This window comes from Lissotriton vulgaris, unplaced genomic scaffold, assembly GCF_964263255.1.
Source record: "Lissotriton vulgaris unplaced genomic scaffold, aLisVul1.2 SCAFFOLD_1244, whole genome shotgun sequence".
Taxonomy (NCBI): domain Eukaryota; kingdom Metazoa; phylum Chordata; class Amphibia; order Caudata; family Salamandridae; genus Lissotriton; species Lissotriton vulgaris.
In genome coordinates, this window is record NW_028251837.1 from 473,508 (window position 1) to 494,262 (window position 20,755).

The window sequence follows — 20,755 nt, forward strand, 5'->3', positions numbered from 1 at the left end:
TTTGGGGTGCCAGCAAGGGTGGTGTTGCCATAGTCAATTCTTGAAAGGACAAGAGATTGTACAACGATTTTGAAGTCGTCAGCTGGAACGAAGGGTTTCATTTTTTTAAGGTGGTGTAGAGTGACGAGAGCACCTTTAGCCGCATTTTTAATGTGAGGGATGAGATTGAGATTCTGGTCGATGCTAATGCCAAGGGATTTGACAGAGTTGGAGGTGGAGAGAGAGCAGTTCAGTGCTTTGATATCTGTGATCCAGTGCTGGATAGGCAGTGAGTTGTTTTTGGGAGTGAAAAGGATGATTTCCGTTTTTTTGGGGATTAAGTTTGAGGTGGTTAAGATGGAACCAGGCTTGGACTTTATTCAGGGTATCGTTGAGGTGTAAGATGTCGTCGTGGGATTTGATCTTGTAATATAGTGGAGTATCATCGGCATAGAGGAGGTAACTGATTTTAGCTTGTTTAAGAATAAGGGTGAGGGGTTCCATGAAGAGGTTGAATAGGGTTGGGGATAGGATCGAACTTTGTGGGACACCAGAAGTGGGAACTTCAGAATCCGCAGGACTCCACAATATTCCTACCAATCAGCATTGCCCCACCAGTGCCAAACGCTTCCCCACTTTTGTGGCTGGGCCGAGTGCCCTCAACAGGAATGGATCAAACCAAGGTCAAATTGGAGCCCTTGCCGGAGGACTCCTATTGACCTGAGTTTGATCTGCTCCTGAGCCACTGTCGGAGTGCTAGCAAGAAGAAGCAAAGAGCATTTGTTTTGCCCCTTGAAAAACAATTTTTCATAAGGTTGCCCCCCCCCAAAAAAGGACCATGCAAGTCAAATCGTATCGCTGGACTTTCATGTGAATGTGTTGGGCCCCCACCAATAATGTGGTAAACCTAGCGCAAAAGGTTGTGCAATTGGTATGCTTCGAGGTCTCTAAAGGAGATAACGAAATCAAAGCAAAGCTGATCGATATTCCTACAAAAGCAGCTGAAAAACTCAGAGCAAATGAGGGGCTGGCCTGAGGGAACAGATGAAAAAAACTTTCCATATGAGGGCTGGCCTGAGGGAACAGATGGAAAAAAAAGCCTGCAAATGGGCTGGACCAAAAACAGATTTAAACAAAACTTGCATATGAAGGGGCGGACCGGAGGGAACAGATTTTAAAAACTTGCAAATGAGGGGCTGGACCATGAGAACAGATGAAAAAACCTTGCATATGAAGGGCTGGCCTGAGGGAACAGATAAAAAACAAGCCTGCAAATGAGGGTCTGGACTAAGGGAACAGATAGAAATAGCCCAGCAAATGGACTACGCAGAGGGAACAGATGAAAACCCTCAGGTAATATGGGGCTGGCCTGATGGAACAGATAAAAACCCTCAGTAAATGAGGGGCTCACCTGGGGCAACAGTTGAAAAACCCTCACCAAATTAGGGCTGGCATGAGGAACCAGCAGAACCTCTTCCCCCGCCGTGTTAAGTAGGCCTGGGCGGTAAATTCCGTTCGCGGAATAAGGGTAAATTCGCGTTCCGCGGAGATCGCGAAATTGCCCAAAAATTCTGTGTTCCGCGACTTCGTTGAATTTTTTGCTTGTTCACGTTCTCAAAATGCATGTTCACAAGATATTTCCACCCAGAGCACGCAAACGGCAATTGCAAACAGTAAAAAAGCATCGCGGACAAGCAATTCCGCGTGCTCGCTGAATTTCTGCGTGTTCGCGGATATTTACCGTTTCGCAGAGATTTGCATAACGCGATTATGCAAATTCCGCCCACCCCTAGTGTTAAGTGAGGTGAGAGCTCCAAGTGCCACGTAGATCAGCCGGTTGCCGCCAGCTACATCGTTCGATCAATGAGGGCAAAACTCGTGTCGCAAAAAGTGTGGCGAGCTGTTATTTCGGCACGTGGTTCGGGCAAGGTTGGAATCATAAGTCGGCCTGGGCAGGCTAAAAAAAAGTGGCCCACATTTGCATATTGCCTTGCAAAACACTGCTTCACCGAAACTTTATTTAAACAAAAAAAGCGGGGGGGTTAAAAAGATGCACGGATTAGGTTACAGTAGTGAAACACCTGAAAACAAGTGAGGCCACTTTAGGTTGGGCCCCCTGCCCCGCTCAATGGGCACACAATATTTGTCCGGCCCAGCGAGAGAAAGGGAGTGACACCTCTGCTGTTGATAAGAGGGAGGTAATGGACGCCCATTTACCTCTAGAAAGGCCACTAAGGCATCCACTGGGCCGCTGGCGACATTAAACAACAAATATAGGCCCCCAGGCTGCTCAAAGAAGCAGCCCAGAGCTGGAACTGTACACCGGCCCCTCGGGCATTGCAGAGTGCCCTCGTTACCAGTCCGACGCTGGCTACCGGCACGGTGTCTGTGGCTGCACAACTGAACAGCTGTGCATGTGGCCATTTAAATGTAACAACAGGGTTTGTCTTAAATTTCAGGTGAAAAGCAATGGTTAAGAAAAATATTAAGGCTGCTGGTGATGCAAAACTGATAATTTCGGGGCCAAGCAAATTATAGCCCGAGGGCGACTCGAGTCAAATGTGAGGGCCTGGCACGGCCTGGTTTGTGTCTTCAGACACAACCACGCCCAATGTTATCTGCCAGACGGGCCGCCACAGTAAACAAAGTAAAAGATAGCAGTTAGGAAACAACATATTTTAAAGTAATACAATACATCTAATGGCGCATATTCTTTACTTCTGCAGCACTCTGGGGGATTTTCCATTTTTTTAAGTTGCAGGTTTAAACTGGGGAGCTCTCGCAGACAGTCTAGGGACTCTCCTGCCGAATATTCTGGCATGTCCACATCTGACATTTGGTTGTGTGGTCTGCGCCTGAAAGAGTGCTTCAAGGCACATCTCAGCTTGCTTGGTGGTGGCAATCTGACATCCAGCCTTTGAGAGAAAGCGACCAGGATGAAAGAATTCGTAGTTCAAAAGCTTCCTTAGAGACTAATATTTGCCACAGATCATACAATGTAGTGAAATGGAGGAGCCGGGATTAGAAACTCGCGTGCCCATTTCCGAAGAGGACAAATTAGCCACAACCTGACCATGCAAGGAGCCAACAGCTCACGCTGGGTTGGCAATGCTGATGGCTGAAGGTCGGAGTGGAGTTACGCCCGGTAGTCCCATTCCAACAGCTCACGCTTGGTTGGCAATGCTGCTGGCTGAAGGTCGGGGTGGAGTTACGCCCGGTAGTCCCATTCCAACAGCTTACGCTGGGTTGGCAATGCTGATGGCTGAAGGTCGGGTGGAGTTACGCCCGGTAGTCCCGTTCCAACAGCTTACGCTGGGTTGGCAATGCTGATGGCTGAAGGTCGGGGTGGAGTTACGCCCGGTAGTCTCATTCCAACAGCTTACGCTGGGTTGGCAATGCTGATGGCTGAAGGTCGGGGTGGAGTTACGCCCGGTAATCCCATTCCAACAGCTTACGCTGGGTTGGCAATGCGGATGGCTGAAGGTCGGAGTGGAGTTATGCCCGGTAGTCCCATTCCAACAGCTTACGCTTGGTTGGCAATGCTGATGGCTGAAGGTCAGGGTGGAGTTATGCCCGGTAGTCCCATTCCAACAGCTTACGCTGGGTTGGCAATGCTGATGGCTGAAGGTCGGGGTGGAGTTACGCCCGGTAGTCCCATTCCAACAGCTTACGCTTGGTTGGCAATGCTGATGGCTGAAGGTCAGGGTGGAGTTATGCCCGGTAGTCCCATTCCAACAGCTTACGCTGGGTTGGCAATGCGGATGGCTGAAGGTCGGAGTGGAGTTATGCCCGGTAGTCCCATTCCAACAGCTTACGCTTGGTTGGCAATGCTGATGGCTGAAGGTCAGGGTGGAGTTATGCCCGGTAGTCCCATTCCAACAGCTTACGCTGGGTTGGCAATGCTGATGGCTGAAGGTCGGGGTGCAGTTACGCCCGGTAGTCCCATTCCAACAGCTTACGCTGGGTTGGCAATGCTGCTGGCTGAAGGTCGGGGTGGAGTTACGCCCGGTAGTCTCATTCCAACAGCTTACGCTGGGTTGGCAATGCTGATGGCTGAAGGTCGGGGTGGAGTTACGCCCGGTAGTCTCATTCCAACAGCTTACGCTGGGTTGGCAATGCTGATGGCTGAAGGTCGGGGTGGAGTTACGCCCGGTAGTCCCATTCCAACAGCTTACGCTGGGTTGGCAATGCTGCTGGCTGAAGGTCGGGGTGGAGTTACGCCCGGTAGTCCCATTCCAAGGGCAGCAATTTATTTGTCAACACTGAAAAACTGAGCTCCGCCCGCGCTCCTCTGCTTCACCCAACAGTGTGGCCGGGGACAAATGTCAGTCACATTTTGCAGCATGTAGAAAGAGTGTCAAAGCTCATAGTACGTGTAGGAAAGTGCAGTATCACGTGGTGATGCTGGTCAGGCTAACTAATACTAACAAGATACCCCAAAGATGGTCCATGGATTCACAATAATAAATCCCTAGCACAGCCCCGGTAGTGAGGCAAAGAGCAGTCCGGCTTTACTAGAGGAACATGTGTTAACCCCTTCGCAGCGGAGCTTATTCCCCGCGGTGCAGGGAAGGCGCACGCGGTGCTGGTGATGAGCTCGGCTCGTCACGGTGGTGCTGTGCTCATGACTAGCTTCATGACCACGCCCGTTTCCATGGAACGCTCAGCACAGCAGGGGAATTATCCCCACATGGGCGTTGCAAGGCGGTCATGACGAGCTCTCAGCTCGTCATGAGCACAGCGCCACTGTGCCTCTTGAGAGCTAGTCATGAGCACTCAAGGTGTTAAGCATTGCAGAGTACCCACATTCACAATAAGTAATTGACATGACTCATAAGTAATCTGACAACAATTTATAGAAATATGCAGATTTTTATATTATATATGACACTAAAACGAAAACAATTGAATGCATATAACCGGAGTTATGAATTTGAGGAGAAATCCTAAATCAGTTCAATTCAATACTGTAAACTTTACCGTAGCGGTCAATGGAAAAAAGGTACTAGTGACAATCGGTCACTTGCAGGTCGAGTTATGTGGAACCACGGATAGTTAAGGTGCTGCTGGCCCCAGGACCGAGCCACATCAGTCAGTTCAATTATACCTGGCCAGAGAGGCCGGTGCAGATTTGTCCTAGCTGTCCATGGTGCTGAAGCGGGAGAGACCGTTTTCCCACTTAGATGGTGCTGAGCAGGAAACTGATGCAAAAGGTCAACGACGGGGCCACTGCTGTGGTCGGGTGAAGGGGTTGCTTGGTAACCACTTGTTGCAGCGAAGATGGTGGTAAACTCACTGGTCAACAACAAGCCTTGGTAACGTTCAGGTCAGCAAGATGATGCTTCGACATATGGAAGTATGGGAGGGAAACAGTAGCTGTCTAAAACTTGCAGAAGGTCAGGACTACATTTTGCAAATTCCACTGGCCCATCTACTTTTGGGTGACTCCTCACAGGGCCCGATGGCCAGTGATTCTTTTGTTCTGGGATGTTGTTTTTCTCTCAAAGGGGTCCCTATTTCTGAGGGAGCCAGTCTTTGGGCCAGGGCAAGTTGCAGTCATACAGTTTCAGGAGCGTTGTCACCGGTGTAGAGTATCACGCCTTTGTTTTGTGCAGCTCCTGTTGTCACAGGCTTGTGTCTCTTCTTTGCGCTACTTTACAGCCTTAAAAGATATGAGGTTCTGGTGTCAGGGTGTCCCTTAAATTTCAGATGTGTGGGTGCAAGTGGCCAATGGGCTATTTGCCCCAGCTGCTAATCTGCCCGAGGTGAATACATCTGGGGTGGGGGGCGGGGGGTCACCTTTTCTACCCATAACCTTCAATTCTACCCAATCAAAACAATGGCAGAAATCTTCCTTGGCTGTACAGACAGGCAGCCTACCACAGGGGTGTGGTTAGCCTTCCGGGGTTGTGCGGCACATGACTAACAAATGTTCCCGCCGGCCTGGGTGCAAATGTGCCTGGGGGAGGGCAGCCTTCTCCTTTGGGCATCAGCCTGCGGGGTTATCAGAGGCAGTGCATGCTTTGAAGCTCACCACCTTGATGTGCCACTTAACCAGCCATCCTGTCATGAAGGGTGAGTCATCTCTTTCCTGGCTATGCCTTGGTTTCTGGCTCATGGCCGCATGCACAATGCCTGGCAGGTCATCGGATTCCTGTCTTGGTAGTAGCAGCTGCCAGCCAGAGCACAGGGAGGCTGGGGCAACCAGGTGGGCAACTTCTAAGGTAGCCACCTGGGTGCATGCCACATAAAACCAGACATTAGAATCATGCCAGGGGTGAAGAGGTACATTGTTTGATATCAAACAAGACCATATTTAGTGGTACCATAATGGAGCTGGCGACCTTGGGTGTGCCAGGGAGCTAGTCCAGGTTATCCTATGGACCGCTGAACACTTATAGTAGTCCTTAATGGAATGGCTAATATGGGGACATATAAACTTGCCCTTATATGTCCACAATTTTAATAGACTGCACCCTACCTCCTGGGTTTAGGAGGCACACCTTAAGGGTAACTGATACGTATCAAAGATAGGGCTTTCTGACCTTGCCATTCATGGTGAAGGCAAAGTCAAGTTGGAGCAGTTTGCACTGTTTCTGCAGCCTGCAATGGCAAGCCTGCTGTCATCTGTTTATTTGGGTCAATCAGGGTGGCACAACTAGTGCTTTAGGCTCTGGAGACTACTTTAACACCAATATCCTGGATACCCTTGGCACCAGTTTACAAGGGACTTTTAAGGGGGGGTTAAAGTCCTTGCCAACTGGGATTACCACTTTCCTACATCATGTGTTAAGGAGAGAGCACTGGAATTGGGACCTGGGCATCAGGCTCCAGTGCACTGAGTCATAGCCATCAGCATTGGGGCAAAAAAGGGTGGGGGTAACCATGCCAAAAGGGCACATTCCCATAGTATGGGTTTTATAAACTCTGGACCTTAACAATAACTCAGATAAGAAAGCACCCTGAGCAGAGGCAACAGCATCTACTGGTCAAATACACCAAGGAACAGTCACTTCATGAGAGTGCATGCGTTTTCCAGCTGTTTTCCTTGTATTCTTCTCTTCTCCCCTGCCATGCTTAGTGCTTCTCTCCCAAGCTTGTGTGTTTCTCCCTCACACACTTTTCTCCCGCCACCTGAGTGTTGTGCTCACCCTGGTGTGCTTCTCCCTTTTGTGACTTTTTTCCTTGTATGCTTCTGCCTATTGTGCCGCCTTCCCCCTCCCACTTGGACGCTTAGAGTTGCCGACTCATCACATCTGCCCACTCCCCATTGCTGCCCCTCCTTCTATATGTAGCCTTTATTCTACTTTTTTTTGCAGCGACCATGCAGCAAATAGCTACCGGACAATACGTCTTAAAAGCACTTTTTCACTTCCTTACATTTCTGAGTGTATTTTGGATCGGTAAGTACATATGAAGGGCCAGAGTCATTTTTGGTTGCAGATGAGTCGTTGCGCCTTTTTTCAAAAATAGCTTTTCACCACACTGTACAGCATCTACCTGATACTGTACTGCATTGCTAAAAGCATTGGGAAAGCCAATAGATCCCAAAGGCGAGACTTATTGGCCTATGTTCGCTTAACCCCTTCGATGTTGATGACGGCTGGGAGCAGTCATGGCACACAGTGCTCGTGTGCTGATGACGGCTCCCAGCCGTCATGACCACGCCCGCAATCGGAATGTGCCGCACAGGAGCGGAATTCCGGTCGCGGGCAAGGGGTTAAATAAGACAGCAAGCTTACTTTCAGTTAAAAATAAGCAAATAACGTTTGTTGAAGCAGCATGGGGCCCTGAATAGCTCTGCGGCTAAGGGCATAATGGTCCCTCTGATGTGCCCTACTGACAGCTCTGCGCAAGACCAGAAAATGCACCTCATTGGTCACTCATGTACAATACCAAATCTCTTGCCACATGGATCACAACAAATGCTTCACCTGCCACTTGTGCACTCCCCAGAGGGAGGAACGTGTTACACTTCCAAAAACGCCTTAGGGCGACGCAAAACAGTGTATAAAGTGCTGTATAAATGCTACAATATGAACTGACCAGCATTGAACTGTTCACAACTCTTTTATTGTGTTTGTGCATTTCTAATATGAGCATGGAGTGCACTTCACCTACATATTTATATGGCATTCTCACTGGAATAGCTGCTGATTAATCTTACCTCCCTGATTAATGATGTTTTCCAGCTCGGAAGCAGCAATAAGGTCTGTGACGGACAGGTCCTGGGGGTCACCGGAGGTACAGACCCAGCGGAAAGGCCCAAAGCCCAGAGAAAAAATGTCACTGTAAATAGAATATATTTAATTAAAACAAAGATGGATGAGATTCCAGGGTTATTTACCCTGGCATTTAGCAATGCTTATCTTTCATTTACTTATCCTAAAGGAATTTAAAATATTTCATAAGAAAGAGGCGAACTGTAAAACAGATTCTTTCTGGACACCCTCCTGAAGCCAGAGCAATGGGATACTGCTTTAACCAGAAGAACACTAGCTTCCAAACACTTTGCAAAGGCAGGTGGTATACTATCTGTTCAGATAGTGCTTTTCGAGATTATATATATATATATATATATATATATATATATATATATATATATATATATATATATATATATATATATATATATACACACACACACATATACACATACATACATATCGCACTACTACCCGAGGCCGTCCAGACGTACATATACACTACATACAGACACATACATATATGTAATTATAATATATAAAAACATCTTTACTGTTTAGTAATACTACACCCACCCCCCCTTTCATTCGGTATACCCTGGCACAAACAACACCCTCCTGCTCAGAGCCGGTTGTCAACTGGCTCCATTATTTTCTATAGGATGGTGTTGTGGTACCAGAGGTTGGCCATGTGAGGAGCTGGAATTACTGCTGTTTCTTTTTGGCAGCAGTAAGTTACTCTCGTAAGTTTGGCTCCACTTCCTTTGTCTGAGCATGAAGACTTGTAAGTCTACACTTTTGAATAACTTTACCATCTGATTTTGTTAACAGCCAAAAGCAGTTAAGTTGCTGAAAACCGTAATAAAAAATTACACATGTAAATTACTCTCAAGTGCAAATTACCTTGAATAATAGCCCCAGTGAATTGTATGAACGCATTTGAAAAGCTGCAAGATATTCCGGTGTATTTGTAATTGCAGTCAACATACCAAATTTAAACAACAATACATAACTAGACAATCTCTAGGTTTAAGAGAGCACAGTTATTGTAGAGTAATGGACACTTACAAATGCATCTGTTGGTTCTTATAAAGACTGTCACGTAGATGTGGACTAAATGTGGATAGTTTATTGTAATTCCATCAAATAACTTGGAAGGATTTTACAATTTGTCTATTATTCTTAAAAGGTTATTCACTAGATTCATGTACAGCAGGCTTAACACCAGGCCCATGTTATACTTGTGAAGGTAAAATAATGTAATATGAAAACAAATTAAGTTAGAACCTATTCTGCTGCTTTAAAGAAGAGCACTGTGTGTTCCAAACTTGCTTCCATCCAATGTATGTACTTTTTAGATTTCTTACGGAACAGCGTTGACCATACCGGTGGTGTTACCATATGCACAATACTGCGCGAGGCCCCACATTCATCAACAGGGTTCATCGCAAAGAGCAGCAACCAATATGCCTCATGCACTACACGATTCAACCTTCCTTGGAAAAAGAGACCAAAAGGTACACAGCCCACAAAGAGCCCTATGCCAGCACCCGGGGCAGTGCTCAGGGCTTGTACCGATAGCAGAATCAGGGATGCTCGACCAGTCCAGGCGTGAATCCTTCCAATACAAATAGCACTGTAGGCATGGCACTCACTGCCCACAGGTGTACAAGGGAGGGCAGGTGAGTCACTCTGAGCAAGGGGTATGCAAAGCTTTTATTATGCAAAAATGTAAACTTGTGTAGCTCCGGACTATTGGCCTACTCGTAGTTTGCGCACATTTCCACTCTACTATGCGCTGCATAATTTTCCCTCGTAAGTGTGAGTTGGCTTTGGTAACTGTTGAGCCTTTTGTATGGCAGTGAATACCCTTTTCAGCTTTTCCTCATGAGTACCAAGAAAACTTGTCACCCCAGTAACTCGTGAGAATTTAGTATACAAATGCATCCCTTATCATTTTCTCATAAGTACTATAAAACGGTGTTGCACTGATAACTCACAAACATTATGGACACAAGCATATATACCTTGTTTTCGGTCCTGCAAAAAGTGTTCCTATAAATGCTGATTTTCAAAAGCAAAGCCCAACTCACATTGAAGTTTAAGCTTTTCATAGTTTTTCTAGAAAAACTTGCCTGCCACCACTCTAAACACGGTTCAATGTAAACATTTCGCTGGCACCAAGTAAATCTTATTGCTTGGCCCTCTGATAATCAAAATAGTCTCTTTGGAGCTGGGAGATCGCAGCAATGCGTCTTCATACACCGCAGTTGTGGTAACGCTACAATGCAAAACATGGGTTCCATAAGTGCTTAATTTGTGCCAGTATTTCCCTGTGGTCAGCACTACCACTTATTTCTTAACATCAGCATATATTTATCACAGTAAACCACAGTCGACCACATGATGGCACTTTCAGAAAATAACTTAACACGTTAATAAATATTTTTATTAAAGTAATGCGAGCTGGTTCAGGCCATTTTAACAGCTGTGGGTGGGCGGTAATAACCCACATTGTCACACCTGCATGTGATAGTAAATCTGTAGTGTAGTTACAAATTAAGCACTGGCTCTACTACATGATGTGATGGGCCCCTGGCTTTCGAACCTTGTAAAAATGCTAAAGGCTGAGCAAGTGGCCCTCGAGTGTGGACCCCCATTGCGAGGCAAAGGCCCCTGCCAGGGCCCTTACTGACAGCTCCTAGTTTATTTACTTTTTCTCCTGTTATTTGTGGCATACCATCTTGCCTTACTCTGAAAAGATTTTTGCCAAGCATGAGTCCGCAGTGAATGCGTAAAAAAAATCTCTCGCATAAGACATTCGACGCCCGTTAGCAGGAGCGATCAACAAGCAGTCACAGGAAAGTTAAAAGCAATTTCATGCTGAGTATTTGGTTTGAGGTGTTCCCTTCCACAAAGTTGCATTTGAGATTTGGCAATTTCTAATAAACAAGAAGGAATGGCAATAAGTTAACTTTTAGAATTGATTGCGTTATATTTTGAGATCCTCAATAAATATTTAATTTAAAAAAATGCAAATAACTGACCCCAAAATCACCAATAAGTTTTTAAACACCAAGCCCAATATATCTAAAAAGTCAAGGCATCCTGGGAAAGAGAAGGAGGATCATTTCTGATCTCTCATTAACCAGATTTTCATCACTAAAAGGTTCCCGCTCCTGCATGATTAATCTATATTGGACCCATGAAAAACTACTTATAGGTTTTTAACCAGGTTAGGAGATCCAACTGCAACCCTGTTTGAGGTTACTCTATCTCCAGTAACCCAAACCCAAAAATCCTTCCTTCTAAAAACGTTAAGGACTCCGCTTCAACTGTTTACTAAAAATTAAAAGATATAACAATATTGAGCAGACACCGACTAAAAATATAGTTAATAAACCACACAAGTGCACTCTGCAACCCATCCATGAGAAACAAACATGCAGGACATTTAACTACTCTACAAAACGTTAAACGTGCAATAGAACCCATGGTCTCCCGGCTGTTCTTAAAGCCTCAACTCTGAATATTAAGCACATTTTCCTTGTGCATTCAACAGTCCTGCCTTGAGATGATTGGTTATCCATTCCTAAACAAGCCAACCCTTCACCTCATCAATTCACCACCAAGGACATGGTTTCAAGTACCAATCACTTAAGCTTAGGGTTCTCAACAGTACCTTTGGGGCACAAACACACCTGCCCCATTGTTAGCTAATGATGATTTTTCATTTTTTTGTCAAATGTTGCTCTTATGTTCCGTAATTCTCACTTTAATCTTTCTCTCAGTCTGCCCTATATACAATTTACCAAAAATCATCATTAGCTACACATTGGACAGAAGCGGGCCACAACATCGCACAGTTGAGATTCACTATCCTTGAGGTAATTAAACCACAACCAGACAGAGACCCACACAAGCAGAGATTGAGAGCGGAATAATTCTGGATTTGTAAAATGGCCAGTCTACAGCCTTAAGGTTTGAATGACAGAATCGAACTATCATGTTTTCTATAATTCATTATTTACAAATGAGTCCGCTTTTGGTTTCCTGCGTTCAACGGTGGCCTCCACAACCCACTCCAAGATGGCCGACAACTTTAGAACATTCATATATGACCAAAAGTTTTGTTCATTTAAATCAGAGGACATTGTGTTTATTTTGATTGTGTTCATTTTGATTTATTTTTATTGTCACTGAGTGCACAGTTTTAAGAGTCTTTTGGTTACGAAAAATGTCTTTTCATTTTGCACTTTTTGTGCTAATCAAGAAAAAATGACTTTGCAGCTAAATCCAGTCGATGTTAAAAATATTGTCTCCCATTTTCGAATCGAATCTGTGCAGTTATTTGGACATTTCTTGAGTTCAGTACATTGCGATCACGTGATCGCAACTTAAACCTATTAGAGCACGTATTTAAGACTCAGGGCTCGAGGGCCAGATAGTCGAATTCCCATTGGCTAAAGGAACGGGACATGCTGAAAGATCACATTTGTGTAAGTAGATTTTCCCCACCGAAACCGAATAGCTAATGCGTAGAAACTTAGAGCGTTGTTTTTATAACTGAGAAAGATGTCAACATTTTGCTTTAGACTAGAGTTTAGGCATGTACAAAACTAAGAAGCGGCTGGCATTGGGTAGAATTGTATCATCAGAAGGAGTCCGACTAGATGTTATATTTTCTTTTGAGCTATACTTTCACTTGAGTTGTTTTAATTAGTCATGTGTAATGTAGAGCCCCAACCTATAGCTTTAAGTCGACCAGGATCGTATGATATGAGGTTTATTGATATATTCACAATGTACCATCAACAGAAAATGTTTAATTCATGTTGAGTATTCAAAATGTTTAATATTGTATGCTAGATTATCAGGCCGGACGGCTCACAGTATTTTCCTTGTTTGTTTCAATTTAGACCCCTGAGGAAGGGTCCCAGATGACCCCAAATGCATTGGGAAGATATAAATTGTGTTTCGTGATGATGTGAAAATCACTAACAGAAATTTCAGAAAGAAAAAATTACAGAGAAAAGAAATTAATGAATAAAACAAATATGGTTTGAAACTATTTTTGGATTTGGAATAAATTTATTTTTGAACACGGATTAAGACCTCCAAGGTCTGTGTATCAAAGTGCACTCCACCTTTGAAAGCGGTAGCACCGCTTTCCACCAGTTACAGTTTTCAGAACAGTGTGTTTAGACAGCACACTAGGTAGGATGAGCACACAAACAAAGTATTGAAAAAAAACACTTAAACATATGAAAAAAAGAGTGCCGGATGGATTATCAGTAAGTGTACCATGTATAACCATCTGAATTACTTGTTACTGACAGCACTACCCAACAACATGCAGAGTTGCATAGAAGGAGCCACAAAGTATTAATATTAATGTGAGCAGCTTCAGCATGTACTGACCAACCTGAACACAGAGGCAATGACTTCTACCGCAAGGTTCCTTTCCGCGTGGTTATGGTCGGGAAGGTCATTGGTCTGGTACTTTTAGCACACTCCACTGAAGCCAGACTGCGGTCTGGCTCCAGTCATCCAACTGAGAAGGAAGGGTTAAAGGAAAGCCACAGACAAGGATGCAGAAGGCTTCATGGAGGGGTCAGATATGGGACAACTGGTGGAGCAGAATAAATCCACTGGATCCCTTCTAGCACTGATGATCTGCTACAACTATTTGTACAAGCCTGGATGGGTGCCTGCTGCTGTATGGGGGCCAGATGGCAGCGTATACAGGGAAGGTAAGGAAAAGGAAACACACAATCTGTACCTAGAGTAGCAAACGACGAGAAACAAACCTTGTTACGTTCATTCACATGTCCAGTTAAAGGGGCTCTCAAATAGAAAGCAGACCTTCCATCTCAAGTGCTTCAAACATTTTAGCAGGTGCACTTAAATTTTCTCTAGTGGTTAACAGGATACGTATGTTCCTCAATTCAGGTTTACAATCAAAGAGTTCAACTGTAGCTTCTCGGACATCCTGTACCTTGGCAACATTATTCCTGTACCTACACTAATTCTTAATGCTAATTCTCATGTTCCCCACATTCACACCCAGTTGTGCTACCGTGCACGTTTTACACAGAAGGCGCTCTGCATGCACAAGATGTCTGCACAAGGGTCTGGGTGTCTCAAGGCAGGTAGAACTTTACACAAGTGGGGTCTGTAGGCACCACACTGCTTTATTTAGTAATAGGATTATGAAAATAGAACACTTCCACCACAACCCAGGACATGAAGAGCAGTCCAACTGCAGCTTGAGGGCATGTTTGGTGCAAAACATCAGATCTTAGAACCAGGCCCTAGACCTCAGAGGTCTAGGCTTCATCATAGATGGAGCTGGGCCACAAAGATAGAATACCAGATATCAAATGCAGCTGGGTCACTCAGGGCAAAGGACAACCCCACCCCACAATAACAGCAAGGTGGAAAGTTGACAACGCTCTTTATGCCTCTTCGCCCAAGGTGCAAAACAGCCCATACAAAGTGCTTGGTCTACTCAAGAAAAAAAATGCATCTAAGACATGCGGTCAGCAGTATTTCTCCTGGAGGAAGTCTCCTCCCAATGGTCAAGGAATCTGCAATATTTTAGCAGGCACCATAGAAACAGCAGGGGTAAGGAACCCCAGAGCACAGGAGGAGGAGGGACAGAGGTGTCCGAGTTTGAAAATGGTAATGAGGACATGGATCTGAGAAGATATTACTTTCCACTTAAAACAGACATAACATTTTAGGTGTTTAGCCCACCAATTCCTATCATTAATTATGGCACCGATTCTTCCTTCTACATTTTCAATCCGAAAATTATCTTAAATATCACCGTTTTAGAACTGCATTTGAAGGAAAAAAACGGAATAAGGACTTCAATGAAAGTTTCAGAACTGCCCAGCGTGTTTTACAAATGCATTACTGTCCGCAGACTAATTACTACTTACCCCATTATGTGCTGTACGTATGAAGGATAGCGAAATTCTGTTTTTCCTGCACCGGTCTTCTCTACTTCAGCACCTAGTAGGGTTCAAAATACAATAGCCAAAAATAAACATTTTAAGCCGGGATCAAATAGAATCATAAGCCCTTTTTTTTGTGCATGAATATAATCCAAAATGAGTCCATATACATGGCCGGTCACAGGGTCTAAGCCCCACATGTATCAACATTTGTAATATCGATTGACTAATTGCGATTAGGTAATAGCTATTACAAATGTATGAAACAAAGTTTCATTTGGCGATTACTTATAGGGGTTCCAAATAGACCTACCTTATTAATATTAATGAGGTAGAGCACAAATTGCGACCCCTAGGAATCGCTAACATGGGGATGGTGGCCTGCTAGGGTCAGCAGACCACCATGTTCCTGATCACTTTTCAATAAAGCAATAATTTTTTTTTAAAAAGCAGCTCGTTTTCTTCCAAGGAAAACGGGTTGCGTTTAGATTTTTTTTTTTTTTTTTTTTTTAAATCGAGAAGGTGTCTTCATTTTTTAAGAGCAGGCACTGGTCCTTGGGACCACTGCATGCTCTTAAAAAACATGTGTGTCACCATTCCCAAATGGGAAGAGGTCCCTTGGGAACCCAATCCCATTTGCAAATGTGTTACCAACTTGAAGTTGCTGGTAAAATGCACATGTTTTTGCAATCGCATTCATGGTCACAAAACATTCATATATACCACTGTGCTTCAGTCTTTGGAAGGGACGCTCTAAACACACCCCTTCCAAATACCGAATTGCAAACCCATTTTTGATTCGGTAACAGGTTACAAAATTGCAAAATAGGGTTTGATACGTGGGAAAAGCCTTTTCCGTATTTGCAAACTGGTAGATTTTCCGAATCGGTTTGTTTGCGAACGTAAATTCGCTACATACATGTGGACTTAAGTCACTTAAAATAGCCTCCCTTAAGCAGGGGCAGGGGCTAGGGGCCTATCTGGGGCAAGATGTTGGTGATGCTTTTCCACGAACCAACCTATCCTTTAAATAAAAATAGATTGAGTTTTTTTAAACGTTTATTTGACATCAACAATACCTACTTCGCACTGGGATTTGCTACATACCACTCAGCCATCAATCGTCTGATACTTTGGAATTTAGAAACTGGACTGACTCAGCAAACGAGAGGTGTTCATCAAAAGTCCTGATGGGCTAGATGATCCATGCCATATTTTCGGAACATCCACTTAAGAAATGTGTGTAGAAAGAAACCCATAAAAATTAACTCTGACAGTTCAAGGTTATCCTGAAAATCTGGCACGGATCTGCCCCAAGGATGGTTCAGGCTGATTCAGATGTATGATAGATCAGATGAAGATGTAGAACTGTGAAGAGCTGTGACATGGCCTGGAGGGTGATAGAGGACAGGCAAGAAAAACAGAGGTATGTACAGTGCTACCAGACAGGCAGGGAGGCGGTATCCTAGCAGCCAGGTCAGGCAAGAGAATACTGGGATAATATCCTAATAGTTATGACAAGCCTTCAACGCTGCTCAAAACTCACCGGGGAGGATTCAGAGTGGATTGAATTTTCTTAGGGTGCAGAAAGACCACAGTGGAGAGCAGAGGAGGAGAAGTTTGTGACACTTTATTTCCATTGCACACTCAGTAATGGGATATTATTTATCTGAAGTACAGAAATAATATTTGTGTTTGGATAGTAACGGAGGGTCGAGAGGCACAGCATTACTACTGGGAAAGAAATGAGGTAACGACTTGGGAGAACTAATAACCCTATGTGGATCACCTATCAAAGTGATCAAGAGAATTTTGAACTTGGATTGCTCTACTGACATTGGAGAATACTACATCGCAGCATTGAGTTACTGCGGACCTATTATGTGAATTGGCGGATGAACTGAAAGGTCTCCATTAAGAATATCCGTCCTTTTGGAATATAATACACACCATTTTTGAAAGAAGTATTGATCCAGGTACTTCTGAGACCAACATAAGATTGGAGCATTTGAAATTGCCCTGAGGAAGCCCTATTCAGGGCGAAACGCGTTGGCTGCACTTTGCGTGTACTATTCCATCACATATGGCCCAAGATTCCATTCAAGGATTTAATCTACCATCAGCAGAAGAGTTCGGATCGATTTATCTATTGTGCATTTTGAAATGTTTATGTTGCGCCTCTGTGCTTTTTTAAGTGTACAGAAATAATAGTTGCGAGCTGGAGTAAGTGTCAGATTAATCAGCCCTATCAAGATCCCCCGTTGCCCCCACATCCTTTCACAGAGGTACATCAAGTAGAGAATACATCCATCTGAGGAACTGGGCAAACAGTAAAATAGAAAACATTTGATTCGATCAGTGGAGCGGTCTGAGGACTTTCACATGGGTATCTTCTGGGACTTTGGGTGATTATAGAACGACTAAAAAGTAATTAGAATACACAAGAAATATGGACTCTTGTTTAGTGATGAAATCAGCAAGACTATACTAGTGTTCATATTGAAGCTTATCCGTCGTACTGGCAGAAGATCCTGTAATGTGCAACTTGCAGAACAAGATGCCAGGTGGTGGGAACCCCAGGACACCAGAACACAGAAATGTTGCAAGTGGAGAATCCAAACAGTAAGCAGAAAAACAGAAGGAACCAAGCAGAAAGACTCAGGGGAATACCTAAATGCAGGGACCCTGGAAGGGAGAAAACAAGAGTGTAAAGGCAGATAAATGGGTGAGAATGGATATTAGTGGGTGTGAACTGAAGCAACAACAGTTACATAATACAATGGCATGAGCCTGCCCCATCTTGAAGGGTCCTTACATACTGACTCTCCCATTAAATCCCCTGAAGTGCTCAGACGAACAATGAAGTGAGGCAGTCCGGTAAAACTGCGCCTTGCGGTTTGGTGCAATGAGTGAACCCAATTTCCACTGCCCCATCTTCCATACTATCCAAGGCCTTGCAACCCAGCGAGTAACCATCTCTGAGAGGGTTCTTAATCCGGACATAGGAGGTATCTACAGATGTAGACCAGAGGTTGTGACTTACAACCCACAGGACAATCCTGGGGACAAAAAAAAAAGTAGGGAGGCGGCATGATGGGCCCAAACCCTACTGCAGTTCTTACAGAATTATAAAAGGACAAGACCTAGATAGTAGTAACATAAGTAAGAGAAGGTTATGTCAAGGGTTTTCATTTTTGGACAACTAGAAGGCCACAGGGTTATGGATGGAACTAGCTGCGTAAGGATGAAGGACAAAAAACAGGAGTAAGGCGCAACCCTGCTGCGCTTTCTTTTTCAAGGGAACACAACAGGTGAAGACACCAACTGGGCTTACTAGCACGTCTACCCTATAAGCGATAAAAGGAAAGAAGAAAATGCCCATGGAACTGGAGGGGAATCAGAGCAGGGAAAATATCAAGCAATACTGAATTCAGACTAAAAACACCACAATATCTACACATTTGCATAATATATTTAATACACATACCAATACAAAAAGACTCATGATGTACAGCATCTCTAAAGCTCCTACTTTCCAAACCCCAACAAAATATCAAGAAACTTCATGCAAAAAAAAAAGTTCCATAGGTTGGCTTCTTTGAAAAGGAGAGCCCTCCTCAACGGCTTGTATTTGCCAGGCAGGATGATTATTGGGGAGGTTGATTCAAGAAGACAAACCGTAAGGACTGGGCAGGTTGCCAAACGACCCAAGCTACTTTCACCCAATTGCTCCTCTACTAGTGGCCGTAGGATGTGAAAACCTCCTTGGGCTTTGGAAGAGGTCAAGACCAATAAATTAACATGGAGGCCTATGAAAAAGATATAGCAGCATGGAAGAATCCCGCGGATTGTCGGGGCAAGATGGTGGCTGTGTAGAACGGCTGTGGAAGAATCCCAGCTGGCTACTGCAGAACACTGGCAAAAAAGCAGCTATTTTGGAACTATCAACAAGAAAAAACGTACTATTCTTCAGCCACTCACACTTTGTAACCAGAGCAGTGTCCTAACCACAAAGTAGGTATTTTAGGTGTATATCTCAATAAGGTGAACTTTTCAATATAAATAGGTTAGAAAATTTTTTTTTCACTTACTCAGACTAACAAAACTTAACCACTGCTTCCCTCAAACCTTCACCATGTTGTTGTGGATGCCATGGTAAACTCACAGCTCAGTTATAGTTGTGCTATTTAAAATGAGCAATACCACAAAGAAAGGATGAGCAAGAAGCAATATGTCCTCCATACCACCAGAAATCAACTAATCGTGTCTCCTGAGGCGGAAGCTGGGAGCTAGACTAGTGCATTTTTAATCGTTTCAGTGTCACTATTTCTTTGCTGTTTTAAAAATACTTTGACTTCTCCTACCTTCTCTACGCTCTTGCAATTACCCGCGCAGCGGATATTATCGCTGACACGGGCACAAAAGCAACCCAAAGGCATTCCCCGCCGTCACCAGCACGAAGCACGGCCACGCCCCCTTGACGAGGCCACGCCCTCTCGAGGCGCCGCTCCATCCCTATAAATATATGCCTTTTCTGTACGCGCAGCGGCCGAGCGCAGCGGGCGTGCCGTTTGCGCGCCGAAGGCGCGCCTAAGGCAAGCCTGTCTGTGCCCGTCCGTGCCGCGGCCGGGCCTAGGGCTAGCCATGATGTCCAAACTTTGGTATGTACATCTCAAATACCTACTCTTACCAGAGAAGAGATTCTTTCCCTAAACCATCAGACTAAATACTGCCATAAACCCATGAACGTTGAAAATTGGTTAGGGCCAATATGCTGCTGTATATGTAGAACCCATCTTACTCCTGAGCAATGGCCACCAAATAGGGGACATGACATCCCCCCTTCGAGGAGGATTGATCAATGCCAGGTCAATGTGCAAAAACGGGGCGCATATTCACGACTTAATTATGGAGACCGATCTCGACATGCTCTTCGTAACAGAAACATGGCTTAAAGCCTGGTGCAACCCGGTAATAGCCCAAACAGTTCCCCAAGGCTACCTTATTCAGAGGGTCGATAGACAGGAACAGAGAGGGGGTGGCTTGGCCATTATTCATCGGGACTCTATTAAATGCACCATGTTCGAACTTTTGGACATAAAGGGGGCAGAAAGCATGGGTTTCTGCATCCAGATAAATGAGGAAAATACCTTTGCTGGTGCTCTAATTTATCGCCCACCAGGACCACAGAATGATTTTCTAGAAAGCTTTGAGGAAGCACTCAGCAATCTAACTCTCAAATTCGACAATTTTACAGTACTAGGCGACCTAAATTTCCACCTTGATAAAATTAATGACCCTAACGCAATAGGGCTCAGAGACCTAACCAATGTCCTGGGACTCACAATACTGACCAAAGAACCCACACATAAAGCAGGCCATATTTTAGACTGTATCTGTACCAACATCAAAACCCTGACAGTTGAATCCCCCCGGATTCAAACTTGGACTGACCATTGGTTGGTCCCTTTCAATCCGACTACAAATAAGAAAAGGTTCAAAACAACCAATATTAAAATCGATGTCCAGATAAAGAGAGACTGGAAAAAATTAAAAGACTCTCCCAATCTGTATCTTATTGCTGAGGATACTAAACCACCCCCTGACTGG

General features: G+C 44.5%; 1 protein-coding gene across 2 annotated transcripts in view; it reads right to left on the reverse strand.

Moving 5' to 3' along the window:
- The window catches only part of UROC1 (urocanate hydratase 1), a 216,284-nt gene that overhangs the window by 85,264 nt on the left and 110,265 nt on the right, over positions 1-20,755 (reverse strand). For both annotated transcript variants that reach the window (XM_086950924.1, XM_086950925.1), the window contains exons 13-14: positions 15,131-15,203; positions 8,147-8,268 (exon numbers count right to left, since the gene is read on the reverse strand). In XM_086950924.1, coding sequence (XP_086807050.1) covers positions 8,147-8,268; positions 15,131-15,203 — 195 coding nt within the window. The remainder of the gene's footprint in view (positions 1-8,146; positions 8,269-15,130; positions 15,204-20,755) is intronic.